This window comes from Simochromis diagramma, unplaced genomic scaffold (assembly GCF_900408965.1).
Source record: "Simochromis diagramma unplaced genomic scaffold, fSimDia1.1 OVJJ01000822.1, whole genome shotgun sequence".
Taxonomy (NCBI): domain Eukaryota; kingdom Metazoa; phylum Chordata; class Actinopteri; order Cichliformes; family Cichlidae; genus Simochromis; species Simochromis diagramma.
Window position 1 is genome coordinate 9,559,687 of NW_024387520.1, and position 26,905 is coordinate 9,586,591.

The 26,905-nt window shown below is 39.9% G+C and overlaps 1 protein-coding gene across 16 annotated transcripts in view; it reads left to right on the top strand.

The window, feature by feature from the left end:
- Positions 1-26,905, top strand: part of cacna1ba (calcium channel, voltage-dependent, N type, alpha 1B subunit, a) — a 332,183-nt gene that overhangs the window by 269,749 nt on the left and 35,529 nt on the right. For 13 of the 16 annotated variants that reach the window (XM_040019432.1, XM_040019434.1, XM_040019435.1 and 10 more), the window contains 5 exons: positions 48-157; positions 937-1,118; positions 2,600-2,735; positions 3,791-3,910; positions 23,147-23,185. In XM_040019432.1, the coding sequence (XP_039875366.1) occupies positions 48-157; positions 937-1,118; positions 2,600-2,735; positions 3,791-3,910; positions 23,147-23,185 (587 nt within the window). The remainder of the gene's footprint in view (positions 1-47; positions 158-936; positions 1,119-2,599; positions 2,736-3,790; positions 3,911-23,146; positions 23,186-26,905) is intronic. The other 3 variants (XM_040019440.1, XM_040019438.1, XM_040019441.1) reach the window with 3 other exon arrangements.

A 26,905-nucleotide genomic window follows, 5' to 3' on the forward strand; every position in this document is an offset into this window, starting at 1 on the left:
TTTTTATGTCTTGTCATTTCTTAAATAATTTCTTCTCACCTCCTCAGCCAATGAGCTCACAGTAGGGAAGGTTTATGCAGCCTTGATGATCTTTGACTACTATAAGCAGAATCGAGCTAGGAGACTGCAGCAGCAACAGAGTGCTTTGGGCTCCCAGGTACAACACCCTCATTACATATGCAGACATGCAAGGAAGTACACACACAATGGATGGAGTTCAAATCTAGATGCATGGGTCCACATACATGCTTGCAAACTTACACACTTTGAATGTATGCTGCATGTAAACACACATGCACAGAAGATACTTTGTGTTCACTAGTAATTCACTGGTAATTTGCAAAAGCTATCATCTGTTTTCCCAATTTATTATTTTTAATATAGAAGTACCAGGAGAGTTGTTACTTGCTGTTGTTGTATTAATCTTTTAACAGTTACAAGGCTAACATCAACCTATCTGCGGCCAGGGTCGAGTAAATTCTCATACATTTTGGCATTAATTTATCCGTAAAAACCTTCTGAACCTTCTGAGTGTGCCAAGTGGGCAGAAATTCTATAGAAAAGGGACAGACATGTTCTAAATAGGGGAAATGGTAACCTTAACCCTAACTTTTGAGGGGTCACCAGTAACCTAGTGGATGTTAAATACTTAATGACACTCTTGTCAGTTTCAGTCAGACATGAATTGGTGGAATTTGGCTGCTGACAGATGTTTATCAGCAACTTTGCACGCCTACTCTACTCGTGCATGTTTCCACACTCCCACATGCACATAGATATATGGCAAACAAGCATGACTACAAGCAAAGAATATTCTGGCCTAAGTCTCCACATCCAACTAGCCCTGAGCGCCTGTTGTCAGACCTGGGTCCAGCAATATTCTGCCTGCTGCCTCTGGATTTCTTCAGCATGTTGCCATCCATCTCTCCTCCACAGTGCAAGGTCGGGGCTCTATTTAAGCCATTGCTGCCTCTGACTCACATACAGGAGAAAGACCTCCCTAAGATGTTAAACAGTGTGGAGCCTCCCAGCATGCTTAGGTACCAGTCTAAATCCCATGCCAAGTCTCAGCCACAGACCAGACCTAGCTCCAACTCCCTCAACAATGGAGGCACTCTGTAAGTTCAATACTTCAGGAAAAACGCATAACAGATTCTTTTTTATATTCTGCTTGTGGTGTGTTGTGATCCTATATTGAATAAGCAGATAGATGGATGAATGATAGATGGAGTTGTGCTGCTTAACCCTATAATGCCCTTTGTTTCATATTTGATACATGAGTTTCTGAGACTTCTATCTAATCAACATGATCAATACTTGCCATAATTTTAATGCTATAATGTAATGGGAAAAAATATTTTTTTTGTGTGAAATTAACATTGTTGTTAACATAACATTGCCAAAAATGCCCAGTGTCACAAATGCGATACAAAAATATATCATAACTATATCATCAAATTATATAGTAAACAACAAGATATAGCAAAAAATGTAGGTTTTGTTATAAAGGTTATTAAACATCTCAGTTCCAAAAAATTTGAATTTTCTGGCTATTTTTGATGGGTTGGGTCTTAAACTTAGATAAAAGATCTGATTACTTCTTTCATAACTGCATGCATTTATGTTGCAGTGGCCCTGCAGAGTTTATTCTGCTATGCCAGTCTTCTATAAAATTGTGTAAAGGTCATAGTGGAGAGAAAATCAAAACTGAAATAAATGTAATACTTTTATGTGCACATTCTTTTTACTCCAGTACCTTCTTTGCCTCTAGGAGGTATTTGCCAGTAAAATTAATGGCTGCATAGACAATAGCTACTTATTTTAAGTAGCTATTGTCTAATAGCTATAGCTACTTATCTAAATAAACTAATGTACTGTCTTAGTGTACTGACAAATGCAAGAAGACATTTTACTGATGAGCAAAGGGCTGTTTGTTGTGTTTTAGCATTCGTTTAGCATCATACTACAGCATCATACTCAGCTCTGTAACCCATTGTGAAGCCGGAGCTGTTAACCCACCATACAAATTTTGATGTAACCTTATGTGTATTCCTCAGCTTTTTAAACTTCTGCCACGTTTGTTATGAGCATCCCCTAGTGTAATAAGAAAAAGCATTATAGGTTTTCAGATCACCAAAATCACATTGATATATTATTAGAAGTAAGTAAATCCGGTTTACCTGTGAGTGTGTGTCAGTTCTTCAAAGTACAAATGGTGCATTGCAGACCAACTTTCTTATTTGAGACCTGGTTCTTGCAAAAAAATTAAATCTTAAAGTTAGATGTAAAGGAAGTTTTTGGATGTGAGATCTGTGATCTCATCTTCAGGAAATCTTCTAAAAATCTGATTGCTTTTACCACTTAAAGAATATGAAATGACCCAGTTGACTAAAAGGCCTGAAAGACAATGGGAAATTATAGTGGAGTTATAGCTGTTGTATAATATAGCTGTTTAATTAACAAGAAATAATGCTAATTGATCAATGTGTCAGATATCCTACAATAGTTTTACAGCTAGTTTTGAATACTTGAGACTTCAATGACAACAGGAACCGCTGATCTTGTAAAAGTTAAACTGAACTGTGATTATTACACACAGGCCAAGTCAAGATCACACCATCAAGCCATCATCTTCCTGGGTGATTGATAAACCCAAAGAAGTGCCATGGGCTAAGAATAAGAGAACGATGTCCCGGGGCCCATCTGAGGACACTTCAGACACTGCCATCAATCAGGTAAAACATACGGATGCATGTTCAACATGAGCTGTGAAAATATTTCATTGTTTACAATATATTCCAAAGATCGTGGCACAAGTGGCAGAAATAAGCTTCTTTTGGATGCTGGCTGTCCTCTTAAAGACAGGCTGAGGAGCTTGATCAGGAGTAGAGCCACTTTTTGTCCACATTGAAAGGAACCAATTTGACGTGGTTCAGACATCTGTCTAGAACTCAACTGACTAGTTGAGTAATTTTAGGAAAGCTCTAGGCAGTCTCCTGGACAGGACTTGCTCGAGTTATGTCTCTCAGCTAGCTTGGGCACAACTCAGTATCCCCCCAAGATGAGGTGGCCGTGGTAAGGGAAGTCTGGGCTTCTCTGCTCAGACCCAAACCCAGATAAACAGTAGAAAAAGCATGGCCATATAGAATAATGTTTGCTATAAAATGATTACATCAATTTGATTAAATATGGTAATTCATGTCAAAGCAAGACTTCACATAGTATCCTTACTATTTGACTATTTTTATTAATAATACAGCTGTGCTCATGTCATATTCACTAGGTTCTGCTCTTCTTACTTTAACTTATAATCTTGTAATCCGTGTATAGATGATTGTTTTCATTCACAAATAATTCACTTTTGCTTTACTCTCAGTGAGAACAGCATAGTGGGTAGAATTATATTACAAATAGTACAAGTCTAGCCTATCTTTAAACCATTGTGTCATGGTGTCTGTTATCTCAATACTGAATTAAAGGAGCAGTGTGCAACCTCAGACAACAATCGTTGTTTGTTGTTGATTGTTGTTAATGACACAGTGGGTATAATTAAGCTACAGAGTAGTAGCGGGTAGAGTCTGTGCTCTGCTAGTAACATCAATTGTTGATGTCAGTGATTAGTGGACTCTGTTGCTAAGAGACCATTAGCTAATTGTGGTGTTATAGAGACACAGCGGGTCCAGAGAGTTCCAGTAGTCTTCTCAAATTGAGTCCAAATTGCTTAATGCACCTCCAAATGTCATCATTGCATGCTGATGAGGCAGGGTTTTGTTTGTATTTGTATGCTCAGGAGTCGGTAGAGATGAAGAAGATGGAGACCAGTGTGAGCAGTAGAATTCCATTCACTGGCTCCGGTCTGGAAAACCAGGGCCGAGCTGCTTCGATGCCTAGACTCAATACTGAGCTGCAGGTAACAGCTCATCTTCACCAAACTTACTTACTTACCAAATTTACTTATTGATTTAATTTCTTATCGATTCTCTTATTGATGCTTCCATTGATTTTCATTTGGTTGGAGGTATTTCCTCTCTTTTTTGTGATCAGTGTTGGGGTTGTTACTCAAGTATTTTATTACACAGAAAACCTTTCTTTAAAGTAATGCAGTACATTACATTAGCATTTCGCCAGTCTCTTATAATTACTATTTAACAATATAAAGCTATAGGTGTTGTTAATATAAACCTATACCAACGCAAATCGGTAGAATAGAATAGAATAGAATTCAACTTTATTGTCATTGCACATGCACAGGTACAGGGCAACGAAATGCAGTTTGCATCCATCCAGAAGTGCTTTAGTGATATAGATATATTACAATATATATTAGCAATAATATAGATATGTGAGTATATTACAGAAATGGGTCTATTATGGTATGTTATAATGTACACGGTATGAAGTATGTTGTGAATATTCTATAACTATAAGTATGTACAGGCTGTAGTGAGTACAAGCTATGTACAGGATATGAACAGGATATAAATATGAAAAACTATACAGAATATGAAATAAATAACTTTACAGAATCTGAGATATACAGCTATACAGAAATGGGAACTATGCAAGTTGTAAACAGTTGTAGGATTAAAGATTATCGAATGTACAGAATGATTATTTACACAGAGCTATACAGTAGTGCAGTTAAGATAAGTGAGGGTGTAGATAGTTTCTACAGAGGTGCTAGTGCTAGTGGTTGTGAGTGGTGGTTCAGTCCATGTTATTATTGTGTGTCCTAATGTGGTGTCCTAATCGGTGTCCTAATGTGTAGACACAAATAGATTCTTCCTCTTAGTATCTAGGTATTGACCACAAAGGCAACGGCAACAGGTTGTTGCCATGGTGGGTCACTGCAAAAAAAAACAAAATAGTATTATTTTACTATTTCAATTTCATTGTGGATTCAGTGTTTGAGTTAAGAGTGCACATGTTCTCAAATGCAGTGATCTGATTGATCAGATTTATTTATTTGGATTTCAGATTTGTCTAATTTCCAAAAAATTAGAAAAATCGATCTTGGTTCAAAGCAAAAATAAAATAAATGCCGCATGTTAGTACAGTCAAATTATTTGATGGGTGTGAATGGCTGCATTAAGAATACGTGAGTCTAAAAAATATGTTTATTGGACAAGGTGTGGCATATCTGTAATTAATTGATTTTGTTTTTTCCATCTATAGGCCACACGGGTACACAGCCCACCAATGGGGGCCAAAATTCTGGCTGGGTTGTAGTGGATTCAATACTCCTTTCACTCAGTGACATGCAAATCAATTTATAACTTTTACGTGATGTGTTTTTTCTGGAATTTTGGTTGATATCCTGTCTTAATCAGATCTCAGTTTCGCTCAGAAATAACATTACTGTTATTTTTCTTAAAATTAATGCAGAACGTGACTTTCCGAGTTAAGTAATAGATTAGAGTATTTGTTACATTACTTTCACATTATATCTGTCTACTTTCTCAGTCATCCAGGTCATGGTAGTATTGAGAGCTTGAAAGACGGCAGTTAGACTTCTTCAGGTTTGAGAAAATGTTTTACATCTTATCCAAGAGACTTTGTTCTAATGACAAATGGTGGAGAGTCCCCCCTCTGGGGCTTGTCTCCTTTGGATGTGAACCTCAGGGTTGTTGACAAACTATTAATTATATGAGTCATCACCTGAGCCCAGCTGTGAATAAATGTTTGCTGCATGACCATAGCCAGGCTTAAGGGTGAAACCCACCCCATAATGTGATTTATTGAGGACACCTGAGACAAGATGTACATGGGGTTGAGGTGCCTGGGACAAAATCTCAAAATTTCTCCGCCTCACACCTATGTCTGTTTCAATATGTTACCCCACCCCTCCCTCTAACAGACGGGGATGAGTGCGCTAACATACCTGCAGTTGCTGTTTTAATGAGTGTTTGATGGAAAACGACAATGGCGGAGTTTGCGGTCTCCAGTCGCATGATAGCAGAGTCCAGGTAAATAATTTTCCAGCACGTGTACGTTACACATGCTATTTAAAAAAAAAAAAAATTATGATTATTATTTTGCTAGCTATCAAACTCGCTGAAGAAATTATTGAAATGCACTGAGTGTGATGCAATACAGCAGCGCTATTATTTTTTTATTTTTTGGAGTAAATTCTAGCTTTATGAAACCAGCATGGTTTTTACAATACTGCGTAAGAACACTTTAACTTCCTTTATTCAATTTTAAGGGCTGAAACTTGTATTGAACTTTTCTGCTCTAACCTTTTTTTTTCATTCTTTTATTTTTCAATGCCAAACTGTCATAAAACACATAGGTACATATAGAAGTAATAATCTTTTCCTTTTTCTTTTTTATAGCATACAAAAAAACCCATAGATGAGATGAGTACCTGAATACCCCCCACTCGCTCCCAATAATGTAAAAATGAATATGTTACAGAGAAAATGAATTGACTCATACAAAAAATACAAAACCCATACCAAAAAAAAAAAAAAAAAAAAAAAAATCAACAATAAGATAATAGTGCGTATCCTTATAGTTTAATATTAACATTAACATCTGCTAGCCTCAAAAAACAAGGTCTTAACATTAATCAATATTGATATAAATCTTAACCAACAACAGTAACAATATTAATATTAATATTAATGGTTACTTGCTCCTCGGTCGAAACAAATTAATAATGCTGGAATATCTTTAAATAGAGTATTCTTATAAGGTAGAACAGCCACTGCCGGGAATAGCAGAAAATTTGTACAATATTGTCATATGGTGGACTACAGAGAGATTTCTCGTGCTGGTAACTTTTCTAAATATTTAAGTAATGGTTTCCAGTGAGTAAAAAATCTATCCAATGAGCCTCTGATGGAGAATTTTCTCTTCTCCAATTTTAAGAGTCCTAAGATATCCTGTAGCCAGACTTTCATTAATGGTGGCTGAGATGGTTTCCACAACAACAAAATTATTTTTCTAGCTATGAGAGAAGCAAAGGCACTAAGGTTATTTTGAATAGCTGTAGTATGAAGGTTAATTGGTGGTTTGCCAAATATAGCGATATGTGGAGTTGGAGTCAATTTTATACCCAATATATCCAAAGTTATTTTGAAGAATTGATGCCAAAATTCAGACAACCTAGGGCACGCCCAGAACATATGAGTAAGATTGCAAGGCATCTGTGAGCATCTGTCACATTTATTATCAAATTTATCTGGATACTGTAGTGTAATCTGTGGAAAACTTTAAATTGTATTAATGAAAGTCTGGCAAAACTACAAGACGAATTAATGGCCCTTACCGCTCACTCCCAGAACAACTCAGAAAAACTCATATGGAGTTCTGACTCCCATTTCATCTTGGTCCTGTATAAAAGAGATTCACTAGGCGGAGAAGCTACTTTATAAATAAAGGTAAGAAATATGACCCTTTACCAAAGTTTTGGCTCTGAGAACCAAATCTATTCCACTGGAAGCTGGGATTTGTGGGAATAAAGTTGAACATTTCTTTGCAAAGTTTTGCAACTGGAAGTACCACAAAAAAAATTCAGATTTATTGAAATTAAAGTGAGTAACTAGTTCGTTAAAATTTGCAAAAACATCATTTACGTATTCAAAGGAGCTTGCAAAGAAAAGCGTCTGGACTTCTTTAAGTTACTTGAAGACGTTTCACCTCTCATCCGAGAAGCTTCTTCAGTTCTAAGGTCAAATGGTGGGGAGTCCCAGATTTAAACCTAGTGGGAGTATCCCCCCACAGACGGACAAAAGGACCCCCTGCTGATCCTCTAATCGCCTGAGCCAAGGTGTGAAACTGGGTGCGGGTCCCAATCAGCCAGAGTTTCGAGTGAGCTTATTGTGAAACCTGGCCCCACCTTATCATGCGAATTCCTGAGGTCAGATGGCCCAGGATGTGAGTGGGCGTTAAGGCCCCACTCATATGCTATTTGTACAGACAGAGGCACAAGGAGAGGAGTAGAGTAATTTGACCCATGAAACAAAATTATTATTAAAGATAAATTTTCTTAAAGAAAAGAAAAGATAGGCCCATTCCACTCTATCAAAGGCTTTCTAGGCGTCAAGAGATGTTATAGCTTCTGGAACGTTAGAGGATGATGGAGAAAGAATGACACCAAGAAGTCTTCTTATGTTAGAGTATGAACGTCTTCCTTTTATGAATCTCGTCTGGTCTTCTGAGATAATTGAGGGCATAATCGATTCTAGTCGCCGGGCTAGGATTTTTGCAAGAATTTTAACGTCTACCGGGAGGAGTGATATTGGCCGATAGGATGTGCAGCTCAGTGGGTCTCTGCCTTTTTTAAAAATGAGAGAAATAGTGGCTTGCATGAGTATAGGTGGCAGAGTTCCTTGCTCGAACGAATAATTAAACATTTGCAGTAGAAGTGGAGCTAGCTGATCTGAAAAAACTTTATAAAACTCAACCAGGTAGCCATCTGGACCTGGTGATTTACCGCTATTCATTGATTGTATTGATTCTTTAATTTCTAAAATTGTAATAGGGGGGTCTAATTTTAAATTATTTTCAATTTAGGTAGATCCAATTTTTCAAATAAACTATATAATTGGCTTTCATCTATGAAAGATTCTGAGGTATAAAGTTGAGTAAAGAAAGATCTGAAAGTGTCATTCATTTTATCTGGATCTGAGGTTATTAAGCCTGAATCATCGGTTATCTGTATAATTTGATTTGATGCTGTTTTAGTCTTCAGTTGCTGTACCAGGAGACAGCCAGCTTTATCACCATGTTCATATACTAACCCTCGAGAGTGGAGGAGAACTTGTTCAGCTTCTGAAGTAAGAAGAATATCTAGTTCCGTTTGAAGTCTTATTCTTTCTTTATAAAGATCAGGTGTATTTGTAAGAGAGATAGACAATTCTATCTCTTTTATGGCCTTCTCCAAATCTTTCTGCTGGGATCTACGTAGTTTATTAGAATAAGACGTAAAATAGATAATTTTACCTCTAATATAGGCTTTTAGAATAACCCATAGGATAGATGGGGAAGTTTCATTATTTTTATTAGTTTCACAAAAAAAAGTAATCGACTCAGAAATATATTTACAAAAGTTGGTCTTCGCCACCAAGAGAGGATTTAGCTTCCAATATCTAAATCTCTTTGGCTTCATTGTAAACTGAAGATCTAATACTACTGTGGCATGATCTGATACCGTTATCAGTAGATACTGAGTAGAAACAATCTCAGGAATAAACTTTTTATCTATCAGAAAATAATCTATTCGCGAAAATGTACGATGCACATGAGAAAAAAAGAATATTGTTTTGCAGTAGGATGAGCAAAATGCATTAAGTATGCATTAAGTCCATAGTGACTACATTAATTGCAAAAACGTGCAATAAACTACAAAAAAATTGAAAATCGTTTTTGTTTTTTTTACATATATTTCTACTTGGAGAAATTTAAGAGGTTTATCGCTCAAAACTTTAAATGCAAAAAAGTTGCAAAAAATAGTTTACAACAACAGGAAATTTATTTTGAGTGTCTTCATAGTTTTATTTTTGAGATACACCAATTTTTATATACTGCAGGAAAAACGAAAAAACAATCCTATGATGCAAATTTGCAAAGAAAACAGCATGTGCATCAAAATAAACTATTTCCAGCAGTGCAATTCGAGTTCTAAGCATCCCAGAAACTATTCAGAAAAGTCAAACATGACTTATAAAAACACCAGTATAGGCTTTTAAGGCCTACAAGTAAAAAACTACATTTTCCGCGAAAATGACGTCACTTCCGGTTTCGGGCAGGAAATGGCGGACATGCGATAGTTCGCGCTGACGCCTGTTTCACTGTGGGAAGTGTTACAAACAGCTGATCGGATAGGCAAAGCGTGTTTCTGGAATATTATGTTTGCAAAACATAATATTTGCAAAAATTGCGCTTTTTATGCAATTTTTGCAAAGCTTTATGTGGAAGGAAACCGTGACCTAGGACAAGCTGATGGCATAAGATGTAAGTACAACTCCTCTGGTTTCATATGGAAAAAAAATATATTGCGCTAGCTTACACGGTTCAGGTTCTACAGGGATTTAAAAATAGTTACACAAAACGGAGCGTGCCGCTCTGACTGGCTTTAAAGGGTTAACAATAACAATGTATTGAATAATGACTTTTAAAAAATAATATAAAATAGTGTGCAACACCACTGAAGTTTTTTTTTTTTTTTATCTCTCTTTTCAACCAACGGCAGTCACTCTCCTCTCCAAATAACTTCTGCTTAGCTTTCCGAGCTTCCCTCGGGTCCTCTTAATCAGCGGTCTCCAACCTTTTTTGCGCCACGGACAACATTTTCACAGACCGGCCTTTAAGGTGTCGCGGATAAATGCAACAAAATAAAACTAGTACCGGTACCGAAAAAAAGACGATTTATTCATAACACACATGAAAAGACCCAGGAAAACCGAGTTAACAATCAAAACGATAACAAAATAACGCTGAAAACCAATAAAAACCCTGAAAACCATACATTTCACACCTGAGCCTCAACTCTCGCGGCCCGGTACCAAACGACTCACGGAGGCCCGGGGGTTGGGGACCGCTGCTCTTAATTGTCGTGACGCGTGTTCGAAATGCAGAGAGGTGCGCTGGATTTGCCACACGGAGAAGTGCGAGAGTAAAGCATGAGGGAGGGGCTAATAATTGGCTCAGTCATTTTTAATGATCGTTGAAAGCCCAGATCGTAATCGTGATTAAAATTCGATTAATTGAGCAGCCCTAGGGAACAGTATGTCTATCCTCTCCATCTGTCAGCTGCTACTGGCTCTTCCTCCTCCTCTTCCTCACACACACACACACACACACCAGTTTGTCCTGGTGGATCATCAGGGGTGCAAAGCCTCACAGATGATGTGCAGCACTGGGTCCCTCAGTCTGTCCTCACTCTGGACACTTGTAGTTGTCACACATGGAAATCAAATGTGTGATAAGCTGCAGGATTCAAACACAAATGTAACTTATAAATACATGTTCATACTTTTATTACACAATCAGAGAGAAAGAAAAAGAGAGAGTGCAGGACAGAGAGACAGGTAACAATCTCAGATGTATACACTTCTACAAAACAGCACAAGAGAACGAGGATTTAGTGTAGGGCTGGGCGATATGGCCTAAAAGCCATATCACGGTATAATTTGAAGCATGTGCTGTAACGATATATGTTGCAGCTTTAAGGCAGGGATGACTCCTAGAGTTGCTTTCTCACTGCATATGCTTTATTTCACAATCAGATCATAACAAAAACATACAGCATCTCCTCTCCAACTCCTAGCCCATCGCTGCGGTGGAAAAAGAACGACTCCAAATCCCCTTCAAGGAACATACGTACAAAAGAGTTTTCCTGACACACCAATGGGGCGTTCAATGCCATCTTGTAAATATGAGTACTCTGGCAGAATAACAGTTCAAATGAAAAATACACCAGAACAAACAAGCAAACAAAAAAAAGAAGTGTGGGGTACCTTTGAACCAATGAACAAAGTATAACAATTTATACTTTTTAACATAACCCGACCCCGTCAATATGTGTATCTCTCACACTCTCCCCCACTCGAGAAATGTCGTCCCGACATAAATGTACCTTATAATCTACAATCCATAGAGAACAATAGAATGGCATGGACTATTTACCAGGTTACATTACACCTTTTTTTTTTAAGTTACTCAAACTACCGTGCACTGTAGTTGTGTATACTCCTGATATAATCAGTTTAGCTTTTTTTTTTTTTTAGTCCAACATTCAGTCTATCAAATTACCATGCTATTTGTACTCTCCTGTAAAGGCATTAACTTTGTTCACATCTCATCTGAACACTAAGCATCTTCCCTTTACTCATACACATGTTCGGCCTGCAATCCATGTGTCACAATATTTCAATCAACATAGGTACATTTGTTACAATCTGAAATAGGGGTACCAAGTGTAAACATTATATCTTTCTCTTTTACCAAGGTCGCCAGTAACCTTGAATATTCACACATTTGGTGGCCACTATTCTTTCTTCAACACTTGGTTGTCCAAGTTTACTATAGGTCAAAGTCTGTGGTCTCCTCCTTTCTCTCTTTGGGTATGGACTTGGCTGGTCTGTTTCCAAAGCCTCTTCGACATCAGAGCTGCTGTCCACCTCCCCCGCACCCACAATAGCCACATCCTCTGGTTCCATATTGTCCATTTTCTCCTCATCAGCTTGGCTGGGGTCCCCCTGGCCATCTCCTGACATGTGAGGAAGCTCATCTGGCTCACCCCCGTCCCTTAGTGGCATAAACTCTGCCGCTGTGGGGTCCAATGTAGGTGAACACTGAGGCTCAGGATAAGGCCAGGTGAAAACCGCATCAGAAAACTCATCTGTGTCCTCCTCCTCCTCACTCCCCACTTGTGTCGGAGTCATGCATGTTTGTTTCCGTTTGTTATAATGTCTTTTCCTTGTTTTAGTTCTAGTTACAGTTGCCTCCTTATCTGCTGGGAGCGGAAGAAAATCGCAAGGCAACAACATATTCCTGTGCAAAATCCTTGTCCTGCCTTTACCATTCTCTGGCTCTAACTCAAACACAGGACTGTCCTCCCCCTTTTGTCTTTTAATGATGTAGATGTTGTCTTCCCAATAGGAGCGGATTTTACCTGGCCCACCCCTCTCCACAACATTTCTAACAAGGACACGACTCCCTATTTGAAGTGGTGGACCATGCACACTTTTGTTGTACTGCCTTTTACCTCGGTCAGCTGACTTAGCTGCATTTTTGGAGGCGACAGTGTAAGCTTCAGCCATTCTCCTTCTCCATCTGTCCACATAGTCCTGGTAGGAGCCTGAACTGTCCTCCTGCTCAATGCCAAAGAGAAGGTCAACCGGTAACCGTGGTGACCTACCAAACATTAGGAGAAAAGGAGGGTAGCCAGTGGCCTCATTAACAGTACAATTGTAGGCATGTACAACTTTATGGAGGTGGCTTTTCCAGTCTCTTTTCTGTTCCTCTGTTAGTGTTCTTAACATCGAGAGCAAGGTCCTGTTGAATCTTTCGGTCTGCCCATTTCCTTGTGGGTGATAAGGAGTAGTGTGTGACCCTTTAACACCAGCCAGTTCTTTTAAATGGTGCAACAGTCTATTCTCAAACTCTCGCCCCAAATCGTGGTGTAATTTTTCTGGAAAACCAAACCTGAGACAATAATCATTGAATAGTTTTTCTGCTACAGTCTTAGCTGACTTATTTGTAGTTGCGTAGGCCTGAGCGAAGCGGGTGTAGTGGTCCATAACTACAAGTATGTATTCACACCCCCCCTTGCATTGCTCTAGGTGCAAAAAGTCAACTGAAACCAACTGAAATGGATGAGTGGTCTCTATGCTCAACATAGGTGCCCGTGCCTGTCTGTTTGGCTTCCTCTGTTTGAGACACTCACAAACATTACTGACAAAGTGTTCAATGTCTCTTTGCATCTTAGGCCAGAAGAAACGATCCCTAATTAAATTTAGGGTCCTTTCTGATCCCAAGTGACCCATCTGTTGGTGTAGTTCATTGAGCACTAGCGGGTGGTAAACTGAGGGGAGAGCTAGTTGTTTTTTGTGTCGAGTCTCTCTGAACATAGTTCCATCCTCTCTGATTTTTAGTTTGCTCCACTCTCTAGCCAATGCTTTAAACTCAGTGCTCTCAGTTTTAATTTCCTGTGTGGTGGGCCTTTTGTTTTGCACTACAGACTCGTACATTTTACCTATCACGGGGTCTTGCTGCTGTGCTGCACAGATTTCCTCTCTCGGTATTGGCTGAATCATGTCCAGCAGTTCCTCTGCTCGTGTTTGATGCTGAAGGGTGTGGAAGGAGACAGCGTTAAACATTAGAGCTTCTGTTTGCTGTACTAATATGCCCTGCTGTGAGGCTGCAACCACGTCCTGGCTAACCGTCTGTGTACAGCAGTTCATATAGTACTCAAAATCGAGGGGCATCCTGGATAAAAAATCTGCATCTGCATTTGTTTTTCCTGGCCTGTATTTTATCGTAAAGTTGAAATCTGCGAGCTCAGCCACCCAACGCTGACCTGATGCATTCAACTTTGCTGTCGTTAACACATAGGTGAGTGGATTATTATCTGTATAAACCACAAAAGATGGCGCATGGAGCAAATAATCTCTGAAGCGCTCACAGACAGCCCATTTGAGAGCTAAAAACTCCAGTTTGCCAGCATGCATATGGTAATTTTTTTCTGGCGGCGTTAACGTTCTAGATCCATAAGCTATGACTCTTAACTTGCCATTACTGCGCTGGTAGAGCACTGCTCCTAACCCTGCTTGAGAAGCATCAGTATGAAGCACAAATGGTTGGTTTAGATCAGGGTAGCCTAGGATCGGAGGACTGGCCAGTTTATTGACTAAGTAAGACAAAACCTGATGGTGTGACTCTGTCCATTTCACAGGGGCTGATGAAGGCAACTGTCCTTTAGCCTGTTTGTTTTTCTCCTTCCTTCTCTTGTTCTGTGTTTTTAAGTCCTGTGGGCTACTTTTAGCATTTGTTTGGGCTGCTAGCAGTTCATACAAAGGTTTGGCGATACGTGAAAAGTCCTGTATATAGGCTCTATAATAAGATAGGAAGCCCAAAATCTGTCTCACTTCCCCCACTGTACTAGGGTGTTTCTCTTTAAGTGACATCACGGAGGCGACCTCTGCTGGATCCATACTATGGCCATCTTTTGACACCACTCTACCCAAAAACCTGACCTTAGGCTTGAACAGTTCACATTTCTTAGCAGTAAGTTTGACCCCATGTCTCTGATACCTTTGTAGCACGGCTCTTACATGCTCAACATGGTCCTCAAAAGATTTACTGTGGACCAAATTGTCATCAAGGTACGGTAGACAGATATCATCACGCAGACCCCAAAGACACTCCTCCATGCTCCTCTGGAACTCTGCTGGGGCGGAGCTGAGTCCAAATGGGATTCTAACCCACTGGTATAAACCCCAGGGGGTGATGAATGCAGTGAGTGGCTGACTGTCTTCGTCTAGGAATCCTTGATGATAAGCCTTTCCCTGGTCTAGTACTGTAAACCAGGAGCTACCAGTAAGGCTATCCAACATGTCCTGTATCCTAGGAATAGGATGTCTGTCAGGCACCGATTTGCGATTAAGTTCTCGATAATCCACACAAAGTCTGAGGTCACCGGATTTTTTTCTAACACAGACTATCGGTGACGAATAAGGCGACTTGGATTTTGTGACCCACCCCCTATTGATCAAGTCTTGCAGGTAAGCTTTTACTTCCTGATGCAGAGGTTTAGGCACACTATTGTAAGTCTTTTGAACTGGTGTTTGGTCGTTGAGAGTGATGTGCATCCGAAGGCTAGGAATGCAGCCTACATCATTTTCGTCTTTTGCAAAAGCTTTGCATTCCTCCCTGAGCATCATCCTCACTGCCGACTGTTGGCCACTCGTTAGATGGTCTAGAACTACAGGGGGATCCCAAACACCACTTGTCTCACCTGTGGGGGCTAATGGGACTTCAACACCTGCATCGTCTGCTGTTTTAGTTGTTGGAGTTTCTACAGGTTTTAGGGCAGCTGGGTATATTGCTTTTACGCCCTCAATGTGCCCCAGGACAACACGCGGATCTACAGTAATATTATGGCATGTGGTATTTGTGACAGATACTGGGACCATGGCTGAGTTGCCCCCTTTTACTTTAAACAATACTTCCTGCAAATGAAGCCCCTCAGGCAGGCTGGGGTTCAGAACAGGACAAAATAACATTACAGTGTCCTCGTCAGCCTGTATGCGTGTGCGACAGCGAATGGTAGTAGCTTCACTAGGGCCTAAAACAACTTTACTCCACCCTGTCTTGACTTGGATCTCTTCCGCAGCTGTTCGATGTGTCTCTATCAACTGGATAAAAGTCTTAGCAGATCCGACGTCAATACCAAAAGCACTACTCACAATATTTGCAGCACAGTCACTGTTTTTAACACCCTGTTGTTTAAGTTGCTCGTTGATGATTTCTTCTATAACATTGTATCCAATAATGGGATCCTGAGCTACATTTGGGTCACTAGAGACCAATACGGGCACTAGGAGACTAGAGCTGGTCGTCTCCACCCCCATCAGTCTAAACTCTACAGGGACCCACCCCATAAATGGTATCTCTGTCTGATTAGCTGCGAGCCCATTTAATGGTTCTGAACCTAAGAGTTCATCTATCCCCCTGATAGTGGTGTGAGGTAAGTGCTTGACTCTCCAGTTCTCATTTATTACGGTAGCCTGTGCACCCGTGTCCCACAATGCGGTGACTGGTACATTGTCAAAAGTGCATCTCACCATTTTTCGTCTACCAATCAGTTTCACCAGTTTTTGTCCTTGCTTATCTGATAGAAGGTCAGAATATCCCATGTATGACAAACACCCCTTTTTCTCTCTTTCCCTCAAATGTTGTTCAACTAGCCTCACCGCTTTACATACATGTTTGTGATGGTGCCAGTGTTGTCCCTGACAGGCTTTAGAACAGTAACTGACAGATGAGCAGCCTGCACACCTCTGGAGTGGGGTGCTGACCGACTCTCTCTGGTGGCAGCAACCACAGCGGCGGGACTCCTGATGTGGCGGTGGGGTCACTGCTGGTCCCGTGGCAGTGGCCCTCTGGCGTTTCCCTGCAGCTGAAGTGGAGCTCGGCATCCTCTGGAGATGTGGCCGGGCTGGCCACACTTAAAGCAGTGGGTGCAGTTGTCTCCCTCTCCGTTGCTCTGGCAGGTCCTGCAGCCTTTCTTCCTCCGGGTACCCGCGGCAGCATCTGATGTCCTCTTTGTAGTCTGCGACTTGCCAGCGTTCAGGGAAGCAAGAACCATCTGCCTCACCTCTGCAACCTCGTTCCTCAGCTCTTTCACCAGGTCGTGCATTTCGGGTGGAGGATGATTTTTCTTGTCTTCCTTGGTGGCGGGGATCTGTGAGCTGCTGCGTGGTTCATCCCTAGTATGTAGCTCATTGATTCTTGGTGGTTTTGTATTGTTCCTCTTTAACTTGTTCAGTCTTTCTGTCTCGAGATTGGCAGCTTCATTTAGTTTCTCAATCAGCATTTCATCAGTCACATCTGGGTTGTCAAGAAGGGCTTTAATCTGGAACTTTATGTTGTCATTTTGCAGCCCAGTACCCACTGATCTCAAAAACTTCCTTTTTACCAGGTCCCGACTGTAGTGTTCTGCTTCTTTGTCCTTGGATGCGTACAGGAGGCGATCTTTAAGCTCAATGGCTCTGAATAAAAAGTCTTGAGCTGACTCTTTTGGATCTTGGGAAATATTTATCAGTTTTTGGTACAAATCAGATGTGTCGTCTTCTCTGTAATGTCCTTTTAATATTGTCTTTAACTGTGTGAGTGTCAAATCAGTCTTTATTTCAAGCATATCACGCAGTTTGAGACCTGGATTGATGGCTCTTATCACTGCTTCAATAACTTCTGACTCACTGTGGCCTTTGCGGAGTCCATTTTCCATCTGATGCAGCAGGTTGGTATAGGACAGCCGATCGCGCTGCCCTCCCTCTCCTATTTGGCCACAGATGCGAAACTCCCTGCGAATTGTCACCTCTGGTACTTTAGAAGACGGCAGGTTCTGGCCGAGGCTCGGGGCAGCGTCCGCCATCTTGAGTTTCTGCCCTATCGCTCTAATTTCTTCCTGCAGCTCGTCATACTTGTCTCTTGCGTCTGAAGGGCGGGAAAAATCACTCTCGGCCGCATTGTCTTTAGCTTTATATTCGCCCAAAAATGATAGAAGTTCCTTCACAAACTGTACAGCATCGTCTGGTGTATAACTGTTTTCCACCTCGTCCAGTTTATGTTCTATAACTTTCATCAGGTGGCGTCTGGAAGTGTCTTTTGTGGGCTCATCTAGCGGTGTAGCAAAGCCTTTCACATTATAACCCACTTCTATGAGCTGATCACGACTTAACTGGCAGAGTGTGGCGGTGATCTTATCTCGTAGGGCTTCTACCTCCATTGTGGGCACTCACAAGCTTGTCTTTAGTCCGTCAGATTTCAGGTCCGGTGCTTGGAGAAAGGTTTTTCTTCAGCGGTCCGGTAGCGCTAACATTAGCCGCTAATGGCGCTAACCAGGCTTCTGCTTCACTCTCGTGCTGGAAGTTCTTCAAACCTTCCTACTGGCTGGCTCGCCATGATATGTTGCAGCTTTAAGGCAGGGATGACTCCTGGAGTTGCTTTCTCACTACATATGCTTTATTTCACAATCAGATCATAACAAAAACATACAGCATCTCCTCTCCAACTCCTAGCCCATCGCTGCGGTGGAAAAAGAACGACTCCAAATCCCCTTCAAGGAACATACGTACAAAAGAGTTTTCCTGACACACCAATGGGGCGTTCAATGCCATCTTGTAAATATGAGTACTCTGGCAGAATAACAGTTCAAATGAAAAATACACCAGAACAAACAAGCAAACAAAAAAAAGAAGTGTGGGGTACCTTTGAACCAATGAACAAAGTATAACAATTTATACTTTTTAACATAACCCGACCCCGTCAATATGTGTATCTCTCACATATATATCGCGATATACAGTGGGGCAAAAAAGTATTTAGTCAGCCACCGATTGTGCAAGTTCCCCCACCTAAAATGATGACAGAGGTCAGTAATTTGCACCAGAGATACACTTCAACTGTGAGAGACAGAATGTGAAAAAAAAATCCATGAATCCACATGGTAGGATTTGTAAAGAATTTATTCGTAAATCAGGGTGGAAAATAAGTATTTGGTCAATAACAAAAATACAACTCAATACTTTGTAACATAACCTTTGTTGGCAATAACAGAGGTCAAACGTTTACTACAGGTCTTTACCAGGTTTGCACACACAGTAGCTGGTATTTTGGCCCATTCCTCCATGCAGATCTTCTCGAGAGCAGTGATGTTTTGGGGCTGTCACCGAGCAACACGGACTTTCAACTCCCGCCACAGATTTTCTATGGGGTTGAGGTCTGGAGACTGGCTAGGCCACTCCAGGACTTTCAAATGCTTCTTACGGAGCCACTCCTTTGTTGCCCGGGCGGTGTGTTTTGGATCATTGTCATGTTGGAAGACCCAGCCTCGTTTCATCTTCAAAGTTCTCACTGATGGAAGGAGGTTTTGGCTCAAAATCTCACGATACATGGCCCCATTCATTCTGTCCTTAACACGGATCAGTCGTCCTGTCCCCTTGGCAGAAAAACAGCCCCATAGCATGATGTTTCCACCCCCATGCTTCACAGTGGGTATGGTGTTCTTGGGATGCAACTCAGTATTCTTCTTCCTCCAAACACGACGAGTTGAGTTTATACCAAAAAGTTCTACTTTGGTTTCATCTGACCACATGACATTCTCCCAATCCTCTGCTGTATCATCCATGTGCTCTCTGGCAAACTTCAGACGGGCCTGGACATGCACTGGCTTCAGCAGCGGAACACATCTGGCACTGCGGGATTTGATTCCCTGCCGTTGTAGTGTGTTACTGATGGTGACCTTTGTTACTTTGGTCCCAGCTCTCTGCAGGTCATTCACCAGGTCCCCCCGTGTGGTTCTGGGATCTTTGCTCACCGTTCTCATGATCATTTTGACCCCACGGGATGAGATCTTGCGTGGAGCCCCAGATCGATACATACAAGACGTATGTATCATCCATGTGCTCTCTGGCAAACTTCAGACGGGCCTGGACATGCACTGGCTTCAGCAGCGGAACACGTCTTCCATTTTCTGATGATTGCTCCCACAGTTGATTTTTTCACACCAAGCTGCTTGCCTATTGTAGATTCACTCTTCCCAGTCTGGTGCAGGTCTACAATACTTTTCCTGGTGTCCTTCGAAAGCTCTTTGGTCTTGGCCATGGCGGAGTTTGGAGTCTGACTGTTTGAGGCTGTGGACAGGTGTCTTTTATACAGATGATGAGTTCAAACAGGTGCCATTCATACAGGTAACGAGTGGGGGACAGAAAAGCTTCTTACAGAAGACGTTACAGGTCTGTGAGAGCCAGAGATTTTCCTTGTTTGAGGTGACCAAATACTTATTTTCCACCCTAATTTACGGATAAATTCTTTACAAATCCTACCATGTGAATTCATGGATTTTTTTTTCACATTCTGTCTCTCACAGTTGGAGTGTACCTCTGGTGCAAATTACTGACCTCTGTCATCATTTTAAGTGGGGGAACTTGCACAATCGGTGGCTGACTAAATACTTTTTTGCCCCACTGTAAGGCGACCTTTTCCTTTTGCAGTATTTTTGGGTGGTGCGTTTTTCTATTTCTTAACAAAAGGGGAATAAAGGTGCTTAAGTTCACCTAGGATGATTTGTTTTAATTTTCACATGGTTGTACTGAGGTGATGCAAATTGAAACATGCATTCTTTTTTTTTTATTTGACCCTGAAAAAGGCATATGAACCCTGTCTATTGTTTTGTCACTTGTCAAACTTCTCTACTCTTCGGGTAGAGATGAGTAAAGTGCTTGGTGAGCTTTTTCTCTATCAGCCAGCAAACATCTATAGTTCATCTACAGCATTTATTAAGGAGTGTTCCCTTCAGACCCCTGGCTAAAGAATAAATCCTGATATTATATCTTCCTTCTTTTTTCCTTTGCTTCTCCTCCAAGTTGGACTGGAGTTTAACTAACTCCATTAGTACTTCTATTGATTATAGCCTTTCATTTGGTTCTCAACGTGCTTTTTTCATTTCATCAATCCTTATTTTGTTTATACTTACCTCATCTTTGATTTCCATAAACTGTCGCTTATCATCCTAGGAGCCAGCTTGTTAAAGCGTTCATTGCTAAAACCACTGAATTAAGTACCGCATTGTCACTGAAAGGTACATGCATTAATTTAGTGATGCAGAACATGTATAAGTGTTGTTATGCTTGATTTAATATGCTGCTAATTCTGTTTTGCACTGCTGGAATTGCAACTACTAGAAGAAAGACACCAAGAATACCTGTTCAATCAATACAATTAGTTTCACTTTGACTTCCAGACAAACTAAAGCAATTTCTGCATTGCCTTTGTTAGGTTATAAGACAGTAGCCTGCATTCTGTTTAAAGTTTTAGAAATCTAATCTGAGACAAATCACCTTAGAAATAAACAGCAACACTAAGCGTGCACTCAGCAATAAAGTAATATACTCAAATTAAAATCCCAAGATTAACAATTTTCTACCATATTAATCTGTCTTATTTGCAACAGAGTTGTGTTTTACTGCTATATTTTTTCTGTTCTTTATGAAATTGTAGACGACATTCTGTCATCATTATGATCAGATAATATCTCTGACCACCAAGGATCATTTTGGGCAAAACCCCACTCTTTGAATGCAAGGGCCAGTCAGCAACCAACTGCTGTTCACTTAACCTAATCCTAACAGGTTACATCCAGTTAAGCATGCCAATCCAAGTTGTTCCTGTGGTGTGGCCAATGTGCATGTTGCAGCTTGTGGAGGCCCACAAGGTTTCATTATTGATCCATTCAAAGCTGAAAATCTCTAAATGAGTCTTTCACAAGAGCCTAAGAAATATAAGAAGCATCTCATTTCCTGCGTGATCTTAATCGATTCATGCATTCAAAGTGCCCTGTTCACCCACAGGGTGGGAAGAGCTGCTGTTGATTCTTCTCACAGGAGAGGTGAAGTCTAACGTAATCTGATTAGACCCTGGCTCACTGCCTGCTGTTTGTACGGTATTGTTTTTCTTCTGCTGCCAACTGAAACTTTGATAGCTCTTCCAAATAGCTTTGGATCCCAAATTTACAGAAAGAGGAATATGGTAATTGCATTTCTGTGAAGAATAAAAAATTTGAAATGGAGGATTAATGGCCTTTTAGAAAGTGCCTCCTGCACATGTAGGATTACTCTTGTGCCTCTGATTCTCAGTAGTATCACTTGATCTTGGTTGGAAAAGTATGTGCAGATCTGCTTTAATTTTCAGGGTATTCTCTTGCCAGCCCGACTTGACAGACCAGAACAGAAGGAACAGTGGGTGGCATGTTCTTTGATATATCTGTGACAATCACAGAATGCAGGATATACTGAAGGGAGCAGATGCAATGCTGGATAGAAACACACAAAAATATTACTGAATTCTGCTGAACGTCACTTTTTTTTAAAGTTTGTTTTAAATAGGTGTGTAATAAACAGTGATGCTTAGTGATCTTTAGTAAAAAGAAAGACATCAGAGAACATGTCCAAGCTTTTGAGTTTTGTGCATTTAGTTTTAATTATTTGAATATTAAATGATAAGGACCAGTGAGTGCAAGCTTTCTTTTATAAGTGACCAAGGGGCCTCCGTACTGTAGGGGTCGTAGCCATTTTTGTTTTGCGGTTGAGGAAATAATGGATAGGTTGACTGTGATTTTATTCCTAACATGAGCTAGCCTCAGTGTGGTTTGTATGTACAGCACCCGGCCTCTCTCTAGTTGCTTGCTTTCACCTCGCCCTTGTGATTAGATCTGTTAGTAGACATATTGTTGCCCTTTGCACCAATTTTCATTCCCCATTCCCTGTTTTTTTGCCTCTTTAGTGGATCCCTTGTTGGAGGCTCTGAGCCTACACATTTCCCCTGCTGGGCTACAGTGGACCAGCAGGGGAAATGGATGGATGCTGGATCTGTTGGGTGGGATTGCAGGGGGGGAGGTTGAGTGGGTGGTTGTTGGCCCTGCTGTTGCTCCCGGGTATCTAACCTGGTGGGATTGAACTTTACCTGTATTGCTTCTTACAATTTTTTATAATGTATAGCAAAAGCCTAGCACATTCAAACATAAGATTCATAATGACTGTATTTATGCAGAGGAAATTAGGGCTTCCTATAGGTTTTGGGGGTTAGTTGGGATGGTGGTGGGAAGTCATATCTTATGGCATGTGGAGGGTAGTGATGAGTTGATTCTCCCCTGCCCCACCTGCCTTCCAATCTAATGTAACTCAGTGATCCCTTTGCACACTTAGGTGGGGCTCACACAAAGAAATAAAAATTAGTCAACTAGAATAATATACGTAATTAGCTATAATAATTTATAGATGTTCCCCAATCGAGAAATTGGTGGACATACCTGGATAAATATTTTGTCCTCATCTGTATATCATTTCTATCTTTCTTAATATTCCTAATATTCATCTCTCCTTTCTTTTCTTTCTGTTTCTCCCTTGCATTACAGCGGAGCCATTCACGCCACTCTCCAGGGATTCATCTAGCTGTATGTACATTCTGCCAAACAGTATTCTTCTTTACTGCTATTGACAGTATGGTTAATTTATAGGCTCAGGCTTGATGGACTCTTAAAATCAGTGCTATAGGAACAAATCCAGAAATTCTGATGTTACCATCAAGACTTACACTGACACACGTCAATATTAGGTCATTGGAATTATCATGTGAAACACAATACATTAACCTGATATATATTAAATACTGCTTTAAATTTGTCTCAGCAGAGTCTTAGCCAAAATGTGTTTCACTCATAAGGTAGTTCTGATTGAAACTACTCAGTTTATTTTACTTTGCATAGGTTAGGGTAGAAAAACACAATTATCCCATGAAACATACTTATGGTTAAGTATACAGAAATTGTCTGAAAACATGCTTCAGTTTTCCTGGTCAAACTTGGAAGGAGATATGTTTAGTTTCAAATAATAAAACTATCACAAAGAAAAGAAATCCCTATTGTTAGCCCCTCCATGAATCGCTATCTTATCGTGGTGGAGGGGTTTGTGTGACCCATGTTCTCGGGGGTTTCCGTAGGGGTTGGATGTATTATGTGTTAAATGGTGGACCGATTCCTCCGTACTGAGACTACCTTTTGGGACATGGGATGTCACCTCTCTGGTGGGGAAAGAGCCTGAGTAAGTGCATGAGGTCAAGAGGTACCAGTTAGATATACAGGGAGTGCAGAATTATTAGGCAAGTTGTATTTTTGAGGAATAATTTTATTATTGAACAACAACCATGTCCTCAATGAACCCAAAAAACTCATTAACATCAAAGCTGAATGTTTTTGGAAGTAGTTTTTAGTTTGTTTTTAGTTTTAGCTATTTTAGGGAGATATCTGTGTGTGCAGGTGACTATTACTGTGCATAATTATTAGGAAACAAATATATACCCATTTCAATTATTTATTTTTACCAGTGAAACCAATATAACATCTCCACATTCACAAATATACATTTCTGACATTCAAAAACAAAACAAAAACAAATCAGCGACCAATATAGCCACCTTTCTTTGCAAGGACACTCAAAAGCCTGCCATCCATGGATTCTGTCAGTGTTTTGATCTGTTCACCATCGACATTGCGTGCAGCAGCAACCACAGCCTCACCAGACACTGTTCAGAGAGGTCTTGACATTTCAGCTTGTGTGTCTTGTTCAGTGGTGGTCGTCTTTCAGCCTTTCTTACCTTGGCCATGTCTCTGAGTATTGCACACCTTGTGCTTTTGGGCACTCCAGTGATGTTGCAGCTCTGAAATATGGCCAAACTGGTGGCAAGTGGCATCTTGGCAGCTGCACGCTTGACTTTTCTCAGTTCATGGGCAGTTATTTTGCGCCTTGGTTTTTCCACACGCTTCTTACGACCCTGTTGACTATTTTGAATGAAACGCTTGATTGTTCGATGATCACGCTTCAGAAGCTTTGCAATTTTGAGACTGCTGCATCCCTCTGCAAGATATCTCACTATTTTTGACTTTTCTGAGCCTGTCAAGTCCTTCTTAAAATATTATAATTCTTATAATTCTGATCACTTATCAGTACATATCCATATTTTTATATCTATAAAAAGGAAAGCTGACACTTGCTAGAATTTTTCAAAGGTGTAAGTATCACAGCAGATGCCTTTGTGTCAAAGTATCTGAGGCTAAAACACAGAAAAACATGAAGAAGATTTTCCTGACATGGGATTTTATAGCAGATGACCTTAAAAATATTCTGCAGTAGATCAAAAACAAAAGAAAACCATTAATCAGCATATGAACATTACCTGATGCTGCTGAAGTGAAGCAAAGCAAAGTTACAGAGGTTTTATTAGAGACATAGCTAAGTGTTTTGGAATTTTGCATAATTTTAAAAAGTTCAAATTTGTTCAGTAGCCTATTCAACAGCAGAAATGAGGCTTTCTTTTCCTAAGTAAGTAAAAGAAAAAAAAACACAGCGTCCGACAGCGCTGTAAACAACGCTAGACTTGTGCGTAGTAAGCAAGAAAATAATGCAGAAAACAGAGATTTTTGATGGGAAACTGTTCTCGAAGTACACTCTAAGAACTAAAACTGATAATTACTTAAATATTTTGGTGCAACACTTTTACACTCAAAAATAATGAGTAAATGCAAAAACAATCACATCTCTTAAATACACCTTATTAATTGAGTAAATCCAACTAAAATGGAATAAGTTGTTATGAACAATTAAAGATGTTACAGTAACATACAAAATTGAGTAAATACAATTGAAAATGTAAGTTCAAACAACAGTAACCAAAAGTTCAAACTACATAAAATATTAATTAGGAAATGCTGAAATGCTTGGCACATTTAACCTACACCATTACAATTATTTGTTTTTAAATAATGGTTCAATTTACTTAATATTTTTAAGTTAACTTAAGCAAAAACGTTAATTACAATTAAGTGTTTATTTTATTTACACACACACACACACACACACACACACACACAGGAAAAAAGAACCACGTCAGTTCAACATTGTTCACAATGATTTATTTTAAACAGCTTTTTTGTGAATCACACATTTAGCAGATTCCTTCTCTGAACACAGTGAGCTGAAATCTGTTCTACATTCAGTGGATAAAACTTGGATAAAATTTCCGTCACAACAGCCTTATATAATAAAATTGCATCCAAATTGGCATGCTTGATAAAACTCTGTAAAACTGGCATATTGATGCTAACAACAAGAAAAATGTACCTGCCATACAAAGAATAAAAGTGGCTCAAGTGAACGCAATGCTTTACCTTTTCAGAAAAGGTCAAATGACAAAAATAAAATTAAGATCCCAAAAAAATATAAATCCTGAAAAAAAACAAAAACATTTGCACTGTGACATAGTTTTTGAACATCTTATTTTGATTCCAAAAAAATTGGGAAGATTATAACTAAAGAGTGACCAAAAAACATCCATAATTTAAATAAAAAGGTTTCAAAAAGGATTGCGCTTAAAACAAAAAAACAAAAAACAAAACCATACAGAAGATACTCTCCCATTTACACCTTAATGTGAATCTGGAAAGTTAATACAAAAACACAGTTTATGGTACAAACATTATTTATGAACAGGAATGTCAAAACAATGTAATGTCGCAACTGAACCTTTTGATGAGCATTACATGTCACTTAACAAGTCTAACACTTTAAGAACAGCCCTGTGAAATTTTGTCTACAATGAACAGAGGTCATTTTTCAGTCTTTGAACCTTGACAGAACGGTTTCCTGGATCCAGCTCCATGAACACTTTCTGAAATGCTTCAAATGTGCATTTGAAATTCTTGGGGTATTTCAGATCCAGAGCATAGCACAGTCCCAAAAGATAGCAACAGGCTTTGCTCAGATTCCCAAGTTTGCCCAGAACAGTAACGCCTTCAATAACAATACCCACATCAGTAGGTTCGCCTGACCTGTCTTGATTCTGCAGCAGGTAAATCTTCATCACCTCCTCAGCCAAAGCCTCTTCAACAAAGACAGCATCAGCACCGTCCTTTAAAAAGAGAAACAATTGTTTTAAGCTCACATATTTCCAAACATTGAAACAAAAAGTTTCATTTGTATGACATCACTGGTACTCATAATATGTAGACACTGTGCTCCAAAATCTTATAGCAATAGCAAATGCAAATGCTATTCTTTTGTATGCTTTGACGTGTTTTTTTTTTTCTTTAGAACAGTATCTTAAAACTTTTCTATGATCT